This window comes from Chelmon rostratus, chromosome 11 (genome assembly GCF_017976325.1).
Source record: "Chelmon rostratus isolate fCheRos1 chromosome 11, fCheRos1.pri, whole genome shotgun sequence".
Taxonomy (NCBI): Eukaryota; Metazoa; Chordata; class Actinopteri; order Chaetodontiformes; family Chaetodontidae; genus Chelmon; species Chelmon rostratus.
Genome location: NC_055668.1, coordinates 27,521,837 through 27,537,347, shown reverse-complemented (window position 1 = coordinate 27,537,347; position 15,511 = coordinate 27,521,837). Strand labels below are relative to the sequence as shown.

Sequence of the window (15,511 nt, the reverse complement as noted above, 5' to 3'; positions counted from 1 at the left end):
TACACACTCAGTACACAATGTACACACTCAGTACACAGTGTACACAGTGTACACACTCAGTACACAATGTACACACTCAGTACACAGTGTACACAGTGTACACACTCAGTACACAGTGTACACACTCAGTACACAGTGTACACAGTGTACACACTCAGTACACAATGTACACACTCAGTACACACTCAGTACACAGTGTACACACTCAGTACACAACCATGCCTGTGAATATTCTCATTCAGCTCATTGTGAGCTTTAGGGCCTTCAGTCGTCCTCAGCTGGACCTCGTCAGTTTGTCTTAGAAGACGTTTCATCTCATCCGAGCAGGCTTCATCAGTTCATGAGCACCAGACTAGACAGGACAGCTCTAGACTAGATAGGACAGCTCTAGTCTAGACAGTTGTTAGCCTCGTTAGTGTCCCATTGTTGTCATTGGGGGGCTGTGTGAAAGGCTTTGTATCCTCAGAGGCTAAATATTTGAATCTCTTTGGGAGAGATGAAAGGACAGCATTGTATGTGGGAGATAGGTGGTGTCCCCCCCCGTTCAGAGATGGTTTTTCAACCTTGACATAGATGGCTTCTCGTACTCCTCTTTCAAACCATCTGTCCTCTCTGTCCAGAATATGCACATTTTTATCCTCAAAGGAGTGTGCTTTCTCCTCGAGGTGCAGATAAACAGCTGACAGGTGCACCTGAACTGATGAAGCCTGCTGGGACGAGAGGAGAAACGTCTTCTAAGACAAACTGACGAGGTCCAGCCCTGAAGCTCTGATACACAAACACTCACATGTCAGTGTCAGGGCGGTGATGAGTGTTACTCTGACAGCACCACAACAATATTACAGCAGGACTGTAACAGGTGCAGGTGTGCTGCCGCACCACGTGTATGAAAAGTACCTGTGTTGGGTGTCACCTGTGCAGGTGTCCTCGCTCTGGAGGCGATAAGTCCCGCGCTCCCACTCTGTGTCTGGTGTGTGGCTCCATGCTGTGCTCTCAGAGTTACTGCTGTCAGACCGAGGTGGACGGAGAGGACGTGGGAGCCTGCACCGCCCACACCTTCACCTGTGGAGCCGGCCTCGGCCTCTTCCTCAGGTAACACACCTGCAGCATCGGCAGCTACCGCTGTGTGTCTGCACTTCTTTGTGTTTTCTTACATGACTCCATCATTAGTGCTAATAAGCTAATGTTAGCATTCTAACAGGCTAAGCACAGCCTCACAAAGCCATTAGCATTACTGCAACTGAAGTGTGTGTGTGTGTGTGTGTGTGTGTGTGTGTGTGTGTGTGTGCAGGGTCAGAGAGAGTCAGGTGTTGTTTGTTGCAGGTAAAACAAAGGGCTGTTTCTATCCTCCTCCGTACCTGGACGACTACGGAGAGACGGACCAGGGCCTCAAGTAGGTGTTAACGCACACACACACACACACTCTTTATTTATTTGTGTACATGTGGGTGTGGCCATGTTTTATTCATGTTATGGGGACAGAAATCAGTGAACACACTGACATTGCGGGGACAATATGCAAGTCATTAAATCATTACATCATTACATCATTAAATCATTACATCATTACATCATTACATCATCATTTACATTTTAGGCTGAAGACCTGTTAAAGTTAGAGTTAGTGAAAGGAAATGAATGGAAGTCTATGGAATGTCCCCAAAAGTGATGGAAACCTAACGTGTGTGTGTGTGTGTGTGTGTGTGTGTGTGTGTGTGTGTGTGTGTGTGTGTGTGTGTGTGTGTCTGTGTGTGTCTCTCTGTCTGTGTGTCTGTCTGTGTGTGTGTGTGTGTGTGTCTGTGTGTCTGTGTGTGTGTCTGTGTGTGTGTGTGTCTCTCTGTGTGTGTGTCTGTGTGTGTGTGTGTGTGTGTCTGTGTGTGTCTCTCTGTCTGTGTGTCTGTCTGTGTGTGTGTGTCTGTGTGTCTGTGTGTCTCTGTGTGTGTGTCTGTGTGTGTGTGTGTCTCTCTGTCTGTGTGTCTCTGTGTGTGTGTCTGTGTGTCTGTCTCTGTGTGTGTGTTTGTGTGTGTGTGTGTGTCTCTGTGTGTGTGTGTGTGTGTGTGTGTGTGTGTCTCTGTCTGTGTGTCTCTGTGTGTGTGTGTGTGTGTGTCTCTGTGTGTGTCTGTGTGTGTGTGTGTGTGTGTGTGTGTGCAGGCGGGGGAACCCCCTCCACCTGTGTGCGGAGCGTTACAGGAAGATCGAGCGTCTGTGGCGTCAGCACGGTGTCGCTGAGGTCATCGGTCACGCTCAGGAAGCCAATCAGACGCTGGTCGCCATCGACTGGCAGCACCTGTGATGTTAGGCTCCGCCCACCCCTGGTCAGAATCCCACGATGATGCTCTTTGCCCCACCCCTTTTTAATCATTACTCCTTCCTCCCAACCAAACAGCTTCCTGCAGCCCAGTGCTGAGCTCAGATCAGCCTTCAGGGATTTTTTCAGGACTTTTGGCTTTTTGGTTTCTGTTTCATGGAGGCTCCTGACCTTTGACCTCTGACCAGTCAGAGAGAGGCGGCGACACTCACAGGAAGTCAGACAAGTTTTTTAATTCAGCTTTTCTTCAGATTTGAAGTTTAGTTCTGGGAGATTTTCTGATTTTCATTAAATCTTGATCTTCTTCACCGACACATCTGGAAAATGACTAAAGTGAAGCCCCGCCCACCTGCTGCTGTCACTCATAGGGTGATTGACAGGTCACTTCAAGCAGATTTTGTTGGTGAACACACTTTTTATCTTTAATTTACAATCTGTTGTCTCTGAGCATGATGGGAAAAAGGAGCCTGTTTCAGACGACACTTCTGATTGGCTTCAACAGGTGTGTTCAGCAGGTGTGTTCAGCAGGTGTGTCCAGCAGGTGTGTTCAGCAGGTGTGTTCAGCAGGTGTGTTCAACAGGTGTGTTCAGCAGGTGTGTCCAGCAGGTGTGTTCAACAGGTGTGTTCAACAGGTGTGTTGTACAGTGACAGTTGTGACGTGTGAGCAGTAATTTCACTTTGTTGCGAAACAAAAGATGAACAGCTGTGGTTGCAAATATGTCATGAAAGTCATTAAAAACCGGAGGAGAGGGGTCGACTACGACTCCCAGGGTGCATTTCACTAACACAGCCAATCACGGAGCGTCAACAGTGATCTGACGCGAAACATGATACCGCTGATCAAACATCCAGCTGTTCACACCAGCTCGCTGTCGGCCGCAGCAGCCGAGGCTCATGGGTAGATTTTTAGAGAACAGAAGCCGCTATGATTCAGAAGCTTTATTAGACAAACGTTTAAAATAAAGAATCGGAGAAGCTGCAGCGATTGGCTGCCACAGATTTGATTTGAGAGCACAATTTCATATTTTATTAATTATTAATATTGTATACGGACTGAAGCAACGCGCGGCGAGAACAGGAACAGATCGTGAGGGCTTTTATTGTGAAATCTCTTCCTGTAGCAGCTTTGCTTGATTTTGAAGTGTCTCCATGACAACAGACAGAGTTCAGAGTGTCTCCTGCAGAAATGATCAGAGCATCAGTCGTCTGTATCGAATAGGAAAGGCTTCAGTTGTTTTAGTTTAATTTCAACGTTTTATTGAAAGAGACTTGTGTCATGTCACTTCCTGTTAAATTGAGTTGGATGTTGTTTTTTAAGGCTTTGAGTTTGTGACGTGAGACGAACAGACACATTGTGAAGAGACGGAAACAGAAATCTCCTTATTTATTTATTTATTAGTTTGTTATAAAAATCAGATTTTCTTTAAACGAGTGAAAAACTTTTTTTCTTGGTTTTTGTTCAGTTTATTTGTAATTTCCAAGATTCCGCTGATTTGTTTTTCACGTTTAAATAAAACAAGATTTTCAGATGAAGCAACGTGTTCGCAGCATGTCGCCTCCTCACGCTGCATCATTTAGCACAGCTCACATGTTAATATGTGAATTCTTGTATAAATGAGTCAATGTACAATATTGTATAACAAAACCAATAAAAGCTTTAAAAGGATTTCGTCTTTCCGTTTGTTTGAACATCAGCCAATCAGATCAGTCTATTCTCAGAGTCTCCTGATGGTGGCGCACTATCCAGATCATTCAGTCTGAAGGGTTCATCGTCTGGAGGTCTGACATGTTGAGATGTCTCACTCTGAAACAAATCTATTTCATTTTTCTATGACCAGATTTGTTTTAAGTTTTATCCGATTATGAACGAACAAACGTGGAGGATGCCGATGATCCGAAGCTGCTCTTGTTTCACTGAAGCTGCTCCTGTTTCACTGAAGCACCAACGTTTGTCGATCGCTGACGAAGTTCCTACACATTAATGATGAAGAACAGCCAGTCTGAGAGATCATCTTTTCATGTGAAGCACGCGATTCTGTAACCATGGACGCACCACAGGTCAGCGGGCTCACCGGCGGCCGCGATTGGTCCTCTGTCAGCACGACGTCAGCGTGAGGAAACGTCCTTCGTCCATGTTCAGCTTCGACAGCGATGGAGGACTGTTGTCTTCCACCGTCGCTCAGTCTGAAACTGGTCTGTGTCCCAGTTTCCACCAAAAACACCATCAAACAGGCTGGTATCAAGGAAAACAGTTAACAGTACACAGTATGTACTACATGCTGTGTACTACTATGACTATAGAGTACACAGTAAGTACTACATGCTGTGTACTATGTCTATACAGTACACTATGTACTACATGCTGCGTACTATGTCTATACAGTACACTATGTACTACATGCTGCGTACTACTATGACTATACAGTACACAGTATGTACTACATGCTGTGTACTACTATGACTACAGTACACGATATGTACTACATGCTGCGTACTACGATGACTACAGTACACAGGATGTACTACATGCTGCGTACTACTATGACTACAGTACACAGTATGTACTACATGCTGCGTACTACTATGTCTATACAGTACACAGTAAGTACTACATGCTGCGTACTACTATGACTATACAGTACACAGTATGTACTACATGCTGCGTGCTACTATGTCTATACAGTACACAGTAAGTACTACATGCTGCGTACTACTATGACTATACAGTACACAGTAAGTACTAAATGCTGCGTACTACTATGACTATACAGTACACAGTAAGTACTACATGCTGCGTGCTACTATGACTATACAGTACACAGTATGTACTACATGCTGCGTACTACTATGACTACAGTACACAGTATTTACTACATGCTGCATACTACTATGAAAAACAGTACACAGTGTGTACTACATGCTGTGTACTACTATGACTATACTGTACACAGTATGTACTACATGCTGCGTACTACTACTATGAAAAACAGTACACAGTATGTACTATATGCTGCGTGCTACTATGACTATTCAGAACACAGTAAGTACTACATGCCGTGTACTACTATGAAAAACAGTACACAGTATGTACTACATGCTGCATACTTCTATGTCTTTCAGTACACAGTAAGTACTACATGCTTTGTACTACTTTGAAAAACAGTACACAGTATGTACTACATGCTGCATACTTCTATGTCTTTCAGTACACAGTATGTACTACATGCTGTGTACTACTTTGAAAAACAGTACACAGTGTGTACTACATGGTGCATACTTCTATGTCTTTCAGTACACAGTATGTACTACATGCTGTGTACTACTATGAAAAACAGTACACAGTGTGTACTACATGCTGTGTACTACTATGTCTTTCAGTACAGAGTATGTACTACATGCTGTGTACTGGTCTACATGCTGTGTACTACTATGTCTTTCAGTACACATAATGTACTACATGCTGTGTACTGTTCTACATGCCGTGTACTGGTCTACATGCTGTGTACTACTATGTCTTTCAGTACACAGAATGTACTACATGCTGTGTACTGGTCTACATGCCGTGTACTGCATTCGTCGCAGGAAGTTTCCAGTTCTTTGGCGAGTGGAAGCCTCATCACTTCCTCAGTTCTTCTTCCTGCTCGGAGACACACCTGTAGGGCAGCGACACAGGTGAGCTTCTGTCGGCAGAACTGAACCCTGTGAGCTGTGACAGGCAGAGAGGAGGAAGCTGCTGCTTAACATCAAACCAATTAGCAGTAAGTCGGAGGATTAGAGGCAGCGGCTGATCTGCCGTTAATGGGATCACCGCTGATCGGAGGTTCGGACGACGAGTCGCAGCTCGCTCACATTCACACCTTTTCTTCTGCGGGAAATACCGGCGTGAAGGAGCTGAGCGCCGAGTCGAACTGACGGGTTTTATGTGAATATTTGGTTGTGATTCTATGGCAGACCTCTCTGCCCCCCAGCAGTATGGACTGTCCTGACCTGCAGCTCGGCATGGGTCTGAAACCAGGAGTTCTGGCCGAGTCGTGTTCAGCTGCTTCTCTCTGGAATGAATTAAAACTCTGAAAGTCTGACAGATTCTCAAACTGCTTCTTACTGATACCTGACATTTAGCGATTGTTGATTTTCAGAGTGTTTCGGTCACATTGAGCTTAAAATGCCGTTCATGCCGGTAAAGTTCACCCTGCAGAAGCGGGTGAAGCTGGCTCAGGGTCTGTGGATGCTGTACTGGCTCTCGGTGATCGTGGGGATCCTCATCTTCAGCCTCGGCATCTTCTTCAAGATCGAGCTGCGAAAGAGAAGCGAGATGATGGACAACAATGAGAGCCATTTAGTGCCCAACCTGCTGATCCTGGTGGGCTTGTTGGCCTGCGGGGTCAACGCCTTTGGAGGAAAGGTGTGCCACGACTCTCTGGACCCCGTCAAGTTTACCAAGTGGAAGCCGATGCTGAAGTCGTACTTGCTGCTGTGCTGCGGCTTCAACGCGCTGCTGCTGCTGACGGCGTTGCTCTGCTTCCTCATGCAGTTCGCCGTGTACCTGACCCTGGCCGAGGGCCTGAAGAACAGCATCAAGTTCTACAAGGACACGGACACACCGGGACGCTGCTTCATGAAGAGGACGCTGGACATGACGCAGATTGAGTTCCGCTGCTGCGGCAACAACAACTTCAGGGACTGGTTTGAGGTGCAGTGGATCAGCAACCGCTACCTGGACATGAGCAACGACGCTGTCAAAGAGTGAGTACGCATACTGCACCCATCAGTCATTCAGGTACAGCTCAGGCAGGTCGTCCATCGGCAGACAATTAATCAAGCCAAAGCGATTCTGATGATTGATTAATGGTCCTGGTCTTCTTTTCCAATTTAGACCCTCCTCTGCTGTCAGATGTCCAGCTCTGATTTCTGTCACAGTAGACTGTACCTGTTTGGGTTGAGACTGGTGGTTGGACCAAAAAGGCGTCAGCTTGAACTCTGAGCGATTGCGAGAGACATTTTTCAGTTCCGTGATGTTTTATAGATGAAAATAATTAATTGATTAAAATGATTAATTGACTCAAACTCACAGCTTGAAGAGATTCAGCTGATCTGAAGATAAAAACAGAAAGTTTTTGGACAACATTGTAGATTCATGTCACAAGTGAATTGGTTGTTTCGTAGCTCCTCTGGGTGCCGTTAAACTGAACTCTGACCTCTGATCAGGATGTTTAACTCTGCAGGACACCCAACGGTTTTCGTTTTGAACTTTCCAGGAGGGTTCAGTTTAAGCTTCGGCCTTGTTTCTCTGAACTGTGGCTCATTTGTGTCTCTTGAGGTCATTGAAAGCTCAAATGTGGATCATCTCTAAGCTTCCTAACAAGAAAAGCCTGATTCAAACCTCCAACATGTTCCTCATCATCACAGTCGAGAGTGTTTTCCAGCTGATTCACACTTTCACTAAACTTTCAGAGCTCAGCGGGCCAAACGAGAGAGTTTTGTTAAAAGGGGTCAGTGGAGGATTAATGAGGGAATTAAGGAGGTAAAAGTTGCCGTGCAGGAGGTCGATGTACCAGCTTCTCCTCCTTAAGTCTATAATCTGTCAGGATCTGATTTCCACCTCGCTTCAGCTTACTCGCCCGCTAACATGACAAGGTTGAGCTACACCAGGCGACCGAGGGAGATTCTCTGAGCAGAGAAGCTGCCGACAAACACCGTCTGACAGAACGTGATCACGACAAAGTTCTGTCAAAGAACATGTCAGATGTGATCGGCAGCTGACTGCAGGTCTGAAGGAGTTCTGGATTCTTTTTTGCATGTTTCCATCCCGTGTTTCAGTGCTAATGCACTTAAGAGATATTACTCTCTCTCTCTGAGATGATTATTTCGCATCATCCAATTTAAACTTAATGTCAGTCACGCCCAGTTTGTTCCTGTCAATCACTCTCAGGCTCCACCCCTCGGAGGAGATACCAGTGACATCACAAAGTGCCTCACAACCAAACGCCGTTTCGATCATCAGTCAGTGTCTCTGATCTCCTTCCGGCTTCCTGCATCAGGACAAACTGAAGTAGGGTCTACCTACATTTTCAGCCTCCTGTCTGTCCGAGTGAAACCAGGCAGTCATTAAAAACCAGAGGCCGGAGGCAGGTATGGAAACAGGCCAAAGCTGTGAAGCTGTGGAACGTGAAGGTGGAAAGTCGGGATGTTACAAAGAAGCTACAGTGTGGGTACTATTTAACTACCGGCGCCTGTTCTGTCACGGTTCCGGAGCACAAGCGCCAAATCACAACCAAAGTTTTCTCAAGGACATTTTTTTTACATTCAGAGCAGGTAGAGGACAGACTCTTATCTACAGAGACCGAACTAACACCAACAAACACCTGCTGACAGCGGCAAGGAAAAACTTCCTTTTAACAGGCAGAAACCTCGAGCAGAACCAGGATCAGGGCGGCAGCCAGAGAGAGAGAGAGAGATGGAGACAGAGACAGAGAGAGGGAGAGAGAGACAGAGACGGAGACAGAGAGAGAGACAGAGAGAGACGGACACACACACACACACACCTGTAGACCAGTTCTCTGTTGTGGGACAGTTTGTGCTACGAAGCTACGATAGCTTCCTGCGTGTTGGGCTCTCCGCTGGACGTCCAATAGAAAGCCAGCTCCGTCAGGGTCAGCTTGTTATTGGTCAGCAGGGTGAATTCACTGCTCAGAGTTCAACGATTCAGCTGAAACAAACTGATGTTCAACGTTTCAGCGTCGTTTTATTTCCAGTAGTTTGTTGTTCTCCTTCATCTTCCTGCTGACTGATTGAACTCTACAGGAAAGATTTCTGCTGCTTGACTTCCCCCACGAGCGAATCTCCTGACTGCGATGGTTCGACTGAAACAATCCGATTTTGCTGTTTGAAACGCTGCTGTGACGCAACCTTTAAAAAAGAGAAAGACCTAAAACAGACGCCATGTTTGTCTTGATGTGATCACTGAAAACACCAAAATGATTGAAAGTTTATAGAAACCTCCAAAGTGATGAAAAGACACAACAACTAAGAGATGCAAAAAGACACAAACAGCATCATCTTGGTCAACTTTTGTCTTCAATCCGTCCCTTCTAACAGTGACGCTGACCCAGGGGTCTGAGGGGTGGGGGGGTGCTTAGTCATCCATCCGTTGTTATGATGCCCCATCAAGCAGGGACCCCCGACCTTCCTGTCCTATGAACATTAACTCTGCCTTTGTCCTGCAGCCGTGTCCTCAGTAACGTGGAGGGGAAGTACCTGATGGACAGCGTCCCGTTCAGCTGCTGTAATCCCGGGTCCCCTCGGCCCTGCATCCAACACCACCTGACCAATAACTCCGCCCACTATGACTATGACCACCGCATCGAGGAGCTGAACATCTGGACCCGGGGCTGCCGCGAGGCCCTCTTCTCCTACTTCAGTGGCATGATGAACAGCATCGGAGTGCTCATCATGGCCACCATCATCCTGGAGGTAAGAGTCTGTCCGCAACCTGCTTCAGCCAATCAGCATCCAGTCTGAGCCACACTGTCACTCAAAGGAACAGCTCCACATTCCTCTTCATTCTCTCTGAGAGCTGTTAGCAGCTGGCTAGCTGAGCTTAGCATTATTTATTGATTTATTCATGCCATGTCATCATGCAGGTACATGCCCCAGGTAACTGCCCCAGGTAACTGCCCCCAGGTAACTGCCCCAAGTGTCACTTTAAGAAACACTAAGAGAGAGAAAGAGTTATTTTCCTTCTTTTCATGGGCTGAACAGGTGAGTTCAGTCTGAACAGGTGTAGAGTTTCTGCTGTCCTGATGTCAGTGGGAAGCTTGTTCCAGCACTGTGGAACAGGACAGGAAACAGTCATGGTGACGGAGGTAAGGGGTCTTTTGGCAGCACTGTAGACGAGTACCAGGTGTGAGAGGAGCCCCAGCGTTACCTGTTCATTCAGTTTTAGCTCTAACCTTGTTGGTCAGTCAATAAACCATCAATGAGATGAAAGCCTGATGAAATGAAACAGCCTGCAATGGACAGAAAGGCTCAGATCTTCTTGTTCTTAGCTTCTTCTTCTCTGAAGACAAACGCTCTGGACGGTTCTTCTGTTGTAGCAGTCTGCAGTGATGAGCTAACGAATCCGCTGCGTGATTAATAACTTCATCACGATCGCGTGGAACTGAGGAAACTTCGTACATTGTGTGTTGCAGGTGTGGTTGCTCTGTAAGAGTAATTTCATGGTGAGAGCCAAAGTTCTCAACGATCCCCACATGAGAGACCCGTCTAAGAGAAAGAGGCCAGTTCAGGATCGGTTTTTAATCCTTTCAAATCCTGCAGTTCTCTCCATCTGTTGAATGCCAAGGTTGACTCGTGCTTTCTCTTCTGTCGATGTCCCTTCAGCGTCTCATTGTTCTCCAGACAAATCTTATCTTTTTCTGTTTGCTGTTCCTGCACCGGGATCATCCAGAAGCACAAAATATAATGTCAAAAATGATCTCAATACCAAACTTCACCTGGATAATGGAGACAGGCTCTTCTGGTCTGCAGCTGTGGATCACTTCATCTGATTTCATGAGGAATCTGACATTACATTGAGACGATTTCAGAACCATTTAAAAAACCTTGTAGCTGCTTTAACGACACAGAAAATTAGCTAACAAAGTGAAAACTCAGCTAAACCTGCTGCTGTTTCTAATCCCTGCGGACTTTCTCCTGGAGGTGAACGCAGGATAAGTTCTGTTCTTAATCTTCTGATTTAAAACCTGATAAACCTGCAGTAAATTAACCGAAGCGACCTTAAATGCACCAGGTTAACAGTATAATTGATTAGCGAGTGATTAGTGTTAGCGCTGGAGAAGCCACAGCTTCATGACAAACAACAGGAACTTCAGCTCTGCGGACTGCACCCACCAGACTCCGTGTGGAAAAATCAATTAAAACACATTTCTAAAATACTTTGGTCTGATCTGAAATGTGTCTGCATCAATCTATATTTAATAATTTCCCAAATCGCATCACAGAATTCTTCATCAATCTGTGAAGAAGCGAACCCTCATTCTTATGAACGGATCTAAAACGGTATTTTATTTTTGGGCCTTTCTGCTTGAATTTCAGGTGTATGTTTAGATATAAGCATCACATAGTTTTAAAGTTGAGGATCTGACCTGAGGTCTGCGGTTCCTACGAGATATTTTACAGACACGGGAGAAGAAGTGGACATCATCATGTTTTAGCTTTAACTCGGGACTTGGCGGCAGATCGGGTGCTGAGGTTGCGGCGCATTAAGCTGCCGAGCGGCGTTCGGGCTCACCGAGGATCAGGAACTATTCTGGGGGAGTTAATCTGCCCGCAGCAGCAACAGGTTGCATTCTGGGAAGACCAGCATGATGGACGGTTCCTTCCAGTGAAAAGCGATTCATTATGTGGGTCAAAACAACAAGTTTGACCTGAAGCGTGACTGCAGATTTAAAAACAACATCCTGAACTCAATCACTCTGTTTGTAGGAACTGAACTGATGCTGCTGCTGGTCTCAGATCTGTTTTTGATCACTTTGTGATCAGGAAAACAGAGTTCAGAAGAAAGCAGCTCACTGGACCAATCAGCAGCTTCCTTTCAGGCCACAAACTCTTCTTCAACAGTAATTTTATGACTTATGTGATCAGGTTTTAATTCATCCTTATAAAACAAACAGCTCGCAGACCGACAGGCCTGAAAGTGCCTATATGATCCTGAGGTGAGTTTGAGTGAAGGAAGAAGAGCAGCAGTTCAACATAAGCTGGTCATCATTTTGTGTTGGAAATAGATTAGGTTGTAAATTATTGAGTTCATGTGTACTGAATACTAACAAAGTACAGTAATATTATTACAGAGTAAAATGGCCACAAAAATGGAGTTTATGTAGAAATACGTATTACTTTAAAAAGAACATACTTATACTACTCGTACATATTTTTTCATGTGTAGTACTTATTATGAGGCCGAGCCTGGGAGGACGGGTTCAGCTGCACGGCTGCAGCTGTACCCATAATTCATGTAGTCTGGAGAACCAGCAGAGGATCGTGATGTTAGCTGCAGACATCTGTCCACCGCTGTGGACAGGAAGAGGACGTTCCTGTTCTCAGTTCTGTCTACAGTTACTGGGACAGTTACTGATGTACTGTGGTAGTGCCCGATGGGTCGAGAACCTTTAGTTTAGTGGCTAAGCTAAGCTAAGATGTCCATCTGGCACAGTGGTGTGCGAATGTCTGGAGTTCGGAAGAAGAAACAGTCGTCTGAAGCCGTGATGATGTTTCACCTGATGTTCACGCTTCATCTTCACCTGACACTCGTGCTCGCTTCGTAACAACTGCTAACATTCAAACACATTAATTAATATGTCTTATATTATCAAAGATGCTCTACAACAAAAGATCACATGACATTTCAAGCTGCGCCAATGATATAAAATGGTTCACACTTCCTGTCCCCTAAAGGGGCGTGGCAGCGGTTACAACCACATGACACAGATACAGGAAATGACTCTTCAGTGGGTTGTTTCACTTCCTGAACTGTCCCTGACATCATGCAACAATGAGGCCCACCCCCTAACTATGTTGTCGCCCCCTACTGGCCTGGAGTGCAGATGCCCACACAGCTTCACCCTCAAGAAAACAGCTGTATTGGCTCCAAAACAATAATGATGTGATAAGATCTATGATATGACAGATACTGAACACTAGCCCTGTGCATGTTTGTCCGTGTGTGTGTGTCAGTCGGTCGACATGGCGGGGTTAAAGTACCTGACCACGGCTCTGGAGACGATGGAGGACCCGGAGAACCCGGAGTGCGAGAGCGACGGCTGGCTGCTGGAGAAAGGCGTGAAGGAGACATTCAGCGAGCTGCTCGCCAAGATGAAGACACTGGGGAAGACCAACCAGGTGGAGGAAGGTGGGGACGCACAACAGGCTGCCACCTGAGAGCCCCGCCCACCACAAAGGACTGAGGTGCCCCCCCTCCCCCACCTCCACCCGCCTCTCCCAGAAAACAGGGAGTGAGAGAGGAGAGGTGTTCATATGCCATCATACATGTTAAAAATACTCCAACGGGAATACTACGCACACACACACACACACACACACACACACGTGTTTACTAGGTCACTTTTCGGGACGTTACATAGACTGACTGAGTTCCCTGAACCCCCAGTTTAGCCACTGACCCAAAAATCCCCAGTTGACTGGTCATTAGTCTCCATCATGAACACACACACACACACACACTCGTTCAAAGTGAACAAGTCATGTAAACTTACTGTGAATGTTGATGTTTTCCATTCTGTAAATATGTTGAACAGAGTTTATTTTTAAACAGGAGTAACAGTAACCTGCTGCTGTAAATGAAACTTCTGGGTCGGGATTTAAAATTCTATACAAATATTAAAGTAACCCCCCCCCTCTATCAATGCTTCCTGTCGGCACCATCAGGCCTGACAGACTTAATGCCGGTGTTCACCGGAGCCCGACCGATACATCGGTGCTGATCCCCGATCAGCTGATCCCAGCTCAGCACACAGTTTTCAAATATGTCGGAAATTCGGAGTATGTCTGGAAACTGCTGTAGTTCCACAGTTTGTCCAGCAGAGAGCGCTGAGTATAAACAATATATTTTTTAAATTTGAGGGATTTTTGCCAAACATGTTTGTTTATGTGAAAAACAAACGTCAGTATCATTATCAGCTGTTTCTCTGCCCACATTTTGGTGTGTGTGTCTCAGGCATCAAGTATCGGTCGGACTCTGGTCTTTACCGTCGCTGTCTGACCTCTGACATGGTTGGTTGACACGGAAACAGATGACCAAAACATCTGAAAGAAAACTTGGTGCACCACTCCGAACCAGCAGGATGTAAATACAGAAGCATATACAGCTATAAACAGGGGTGTGTACAGGTAAATACTGAGGTGTATACAGGTAAATACTGAGGTGTATACAGGTAAATACCGAGGTGTACACAGGTACATACCGAGGTATATACAGGTAAATACCGAGGTGTATGCAGGTAAATACCGAGGTGTATGCAGGTAAACACCTGGGTGTACACAGGTATATACTGAGGTGTATACAGGTAAACACCTAGGTGTACACAGGTAAACACCTAGGTGTACACAGGTGTATACCGAGGTGTATACAGGTAAACACCTAGGTGTACACAGGTATATACCGAGGTGTGTACACAGGTATATACCGAGGTGTGTACAGGTAAACACCTAGGTGTACACAGGTATGTACCGAGGTGTATACAGGTAAACACCTAGGTGTACACAGGTATATACTGAGGTGTATACAGGTAAACACCTAGGTGTACACAGGTAAACACCTGGTGTACACAGGTATATACTGAGGTGTATACAGGTTAATACTCTGTGAAGAGGATTCATGCAGCATCTTAAAATTTTTACGTGGACTTCATCTTTTTAACTTGAATGTTTTGGGGTTTTTTGTCCAACTACTAACATGATTTCTTTAGTTTCAGACGTGTTTTGAAGGTCTGTCGATAAAGTCTTGTGAACAATCAAAGCTTCACTTTTGTCAGTGGAGGCTAATGCTAATGCTAACACCTGTAACCTGAAGCACATGATTGGTAGAGCGTTTGGGCTGGACCGAGCACGGCAGACCTGGTTCAGGGTCAGTTGTTGCGGCTGTCTGGTTCCCTGTCAGAGCGACGCTGGTTCAGAAACAGGAAGTGGAAGCCAAACAACACACACACACTTTGATGAGCAATGTCATCTTCATCACATATTAATATGTAGTGGTTTGTCAGTTTAACAGACAGGAAGCTGCATCAAACAGTGTGTGTGGATCTGGTCTGTGGTCAGTTTTACAGAGATGAAGTCAGATCAGCTGTTTAGCGATTTAAGGGTCTGTTTAGAGAGAAAGTCAGTTTTCAGTCACAGGTTGTAATATTTGTATGTTTCTGTCTCCTTCCTTTGTAACATGGTCAGTTGTGGTGTTGTTGTGGGTTGGTTGGAGCTTGTAGTCGCTCTGCTGTGTACGATAAAACCTATAAAGAGATTGTGACTGACACCAAACTGTGTGATTCATCTTTTCAGTGCTGCACGTGTCTCACTGCATTTCACAGCGTTTCAGTTTGTGCAGGTGGATGACAGCAGCTGAGCAGATAAACTGAGTTAATCAGCTCAGAGGAACAGATTAACTGCTGATGTCAACTGAGGGCCAAGGGCAGCGGC

The 15,511-nt window shown here is 45.7% G+C and overlaps 2 protein-coding genes across 4 annotated transcripts in view; both read left to right on the top strand.

The window, feature by feature from the left end:
- Positions 1-3,968, top strand: part of ubr2 (ubiquitin protein ligase E3 component n-recognin 2) — a 33,633-nt gene extending 29,665 nt beyond the window's left edge. For both annotated transcript variants that reach the window (XM_041946993.1, XM_041946992.1), the window contains exons 44-46: positions 922-1,092; positions 1,292-1,393; positions 2,152-3,968. In XM_041946993.1, the coding sequence (XP_041802927.1) occupies positions 922-1,092; positions 1,292-1,393; positions 2,152-2,293 (415 nt within the window). In that variant the 3' untranslated portion in view covers positions 2,294-3,968. The remainder of the gene's footprint in view (positions 1-921; positions 1,093-1,291; positions 1,394-2,151) is intronic.
- Positions 3,969-6,300: 2,332 nt separating this feature from the next.
- On the top strand, positions 6,301-14,405 carry prph2b (peripherin 2b (retinal degeneration, slow)). Of its 2 annotated transcripts, none has more exons than XM_041946960.1 (3): positions 6,301-7,051; positions 9,532-9,748; positions 13,007-14,405. In XM_041946960.1, the coding sequence occupies exons 1-3, from the start codon at positions 6,471-6,473 to the stop codon at positions 13,241-13,243; spliced, it is 1,035 nt and encodes a 344-aa protein (XP_041802894.1). In that variant the 5' UTR covers positions 6,301-6,470; the 3' UTR covers positions 13,244-14,405. The 2 variants fall into 2 exon arrangements, with proteins under 2 accessions (XP_041802894.1, XP_041802893.1); XM_041946959.1 differs by having other exon boundaries at positions 9,532-9,778; positions 13,040-14,405.
- Positions 14,406-15,511: the final 1,106 nt, after the last annotated feature.

Coding starts and splice junctions, on each gene's coding strand:
- prph2b (XM_041946960.1), top strand. CDS start 6,471: ATGCCGTTCATGCCGGTAAAGTTCACCCTGCAGAAGCGGGTGAAGCTG. Junction 7,052..9,531: donor AGCAACGACGCTGTCAAAGA/GTGAGTACGCAT, acceptor TTTGTCCTGCAG/CCGTGTCCTCAGTAACGTGG. Junction 9,749..13,006: donor GCATGATGAACAGCATCGGA/GTGCTCATCATG, acceptor ACTGAACACTAG/CCCTGTGCATGTTTGTCCGT.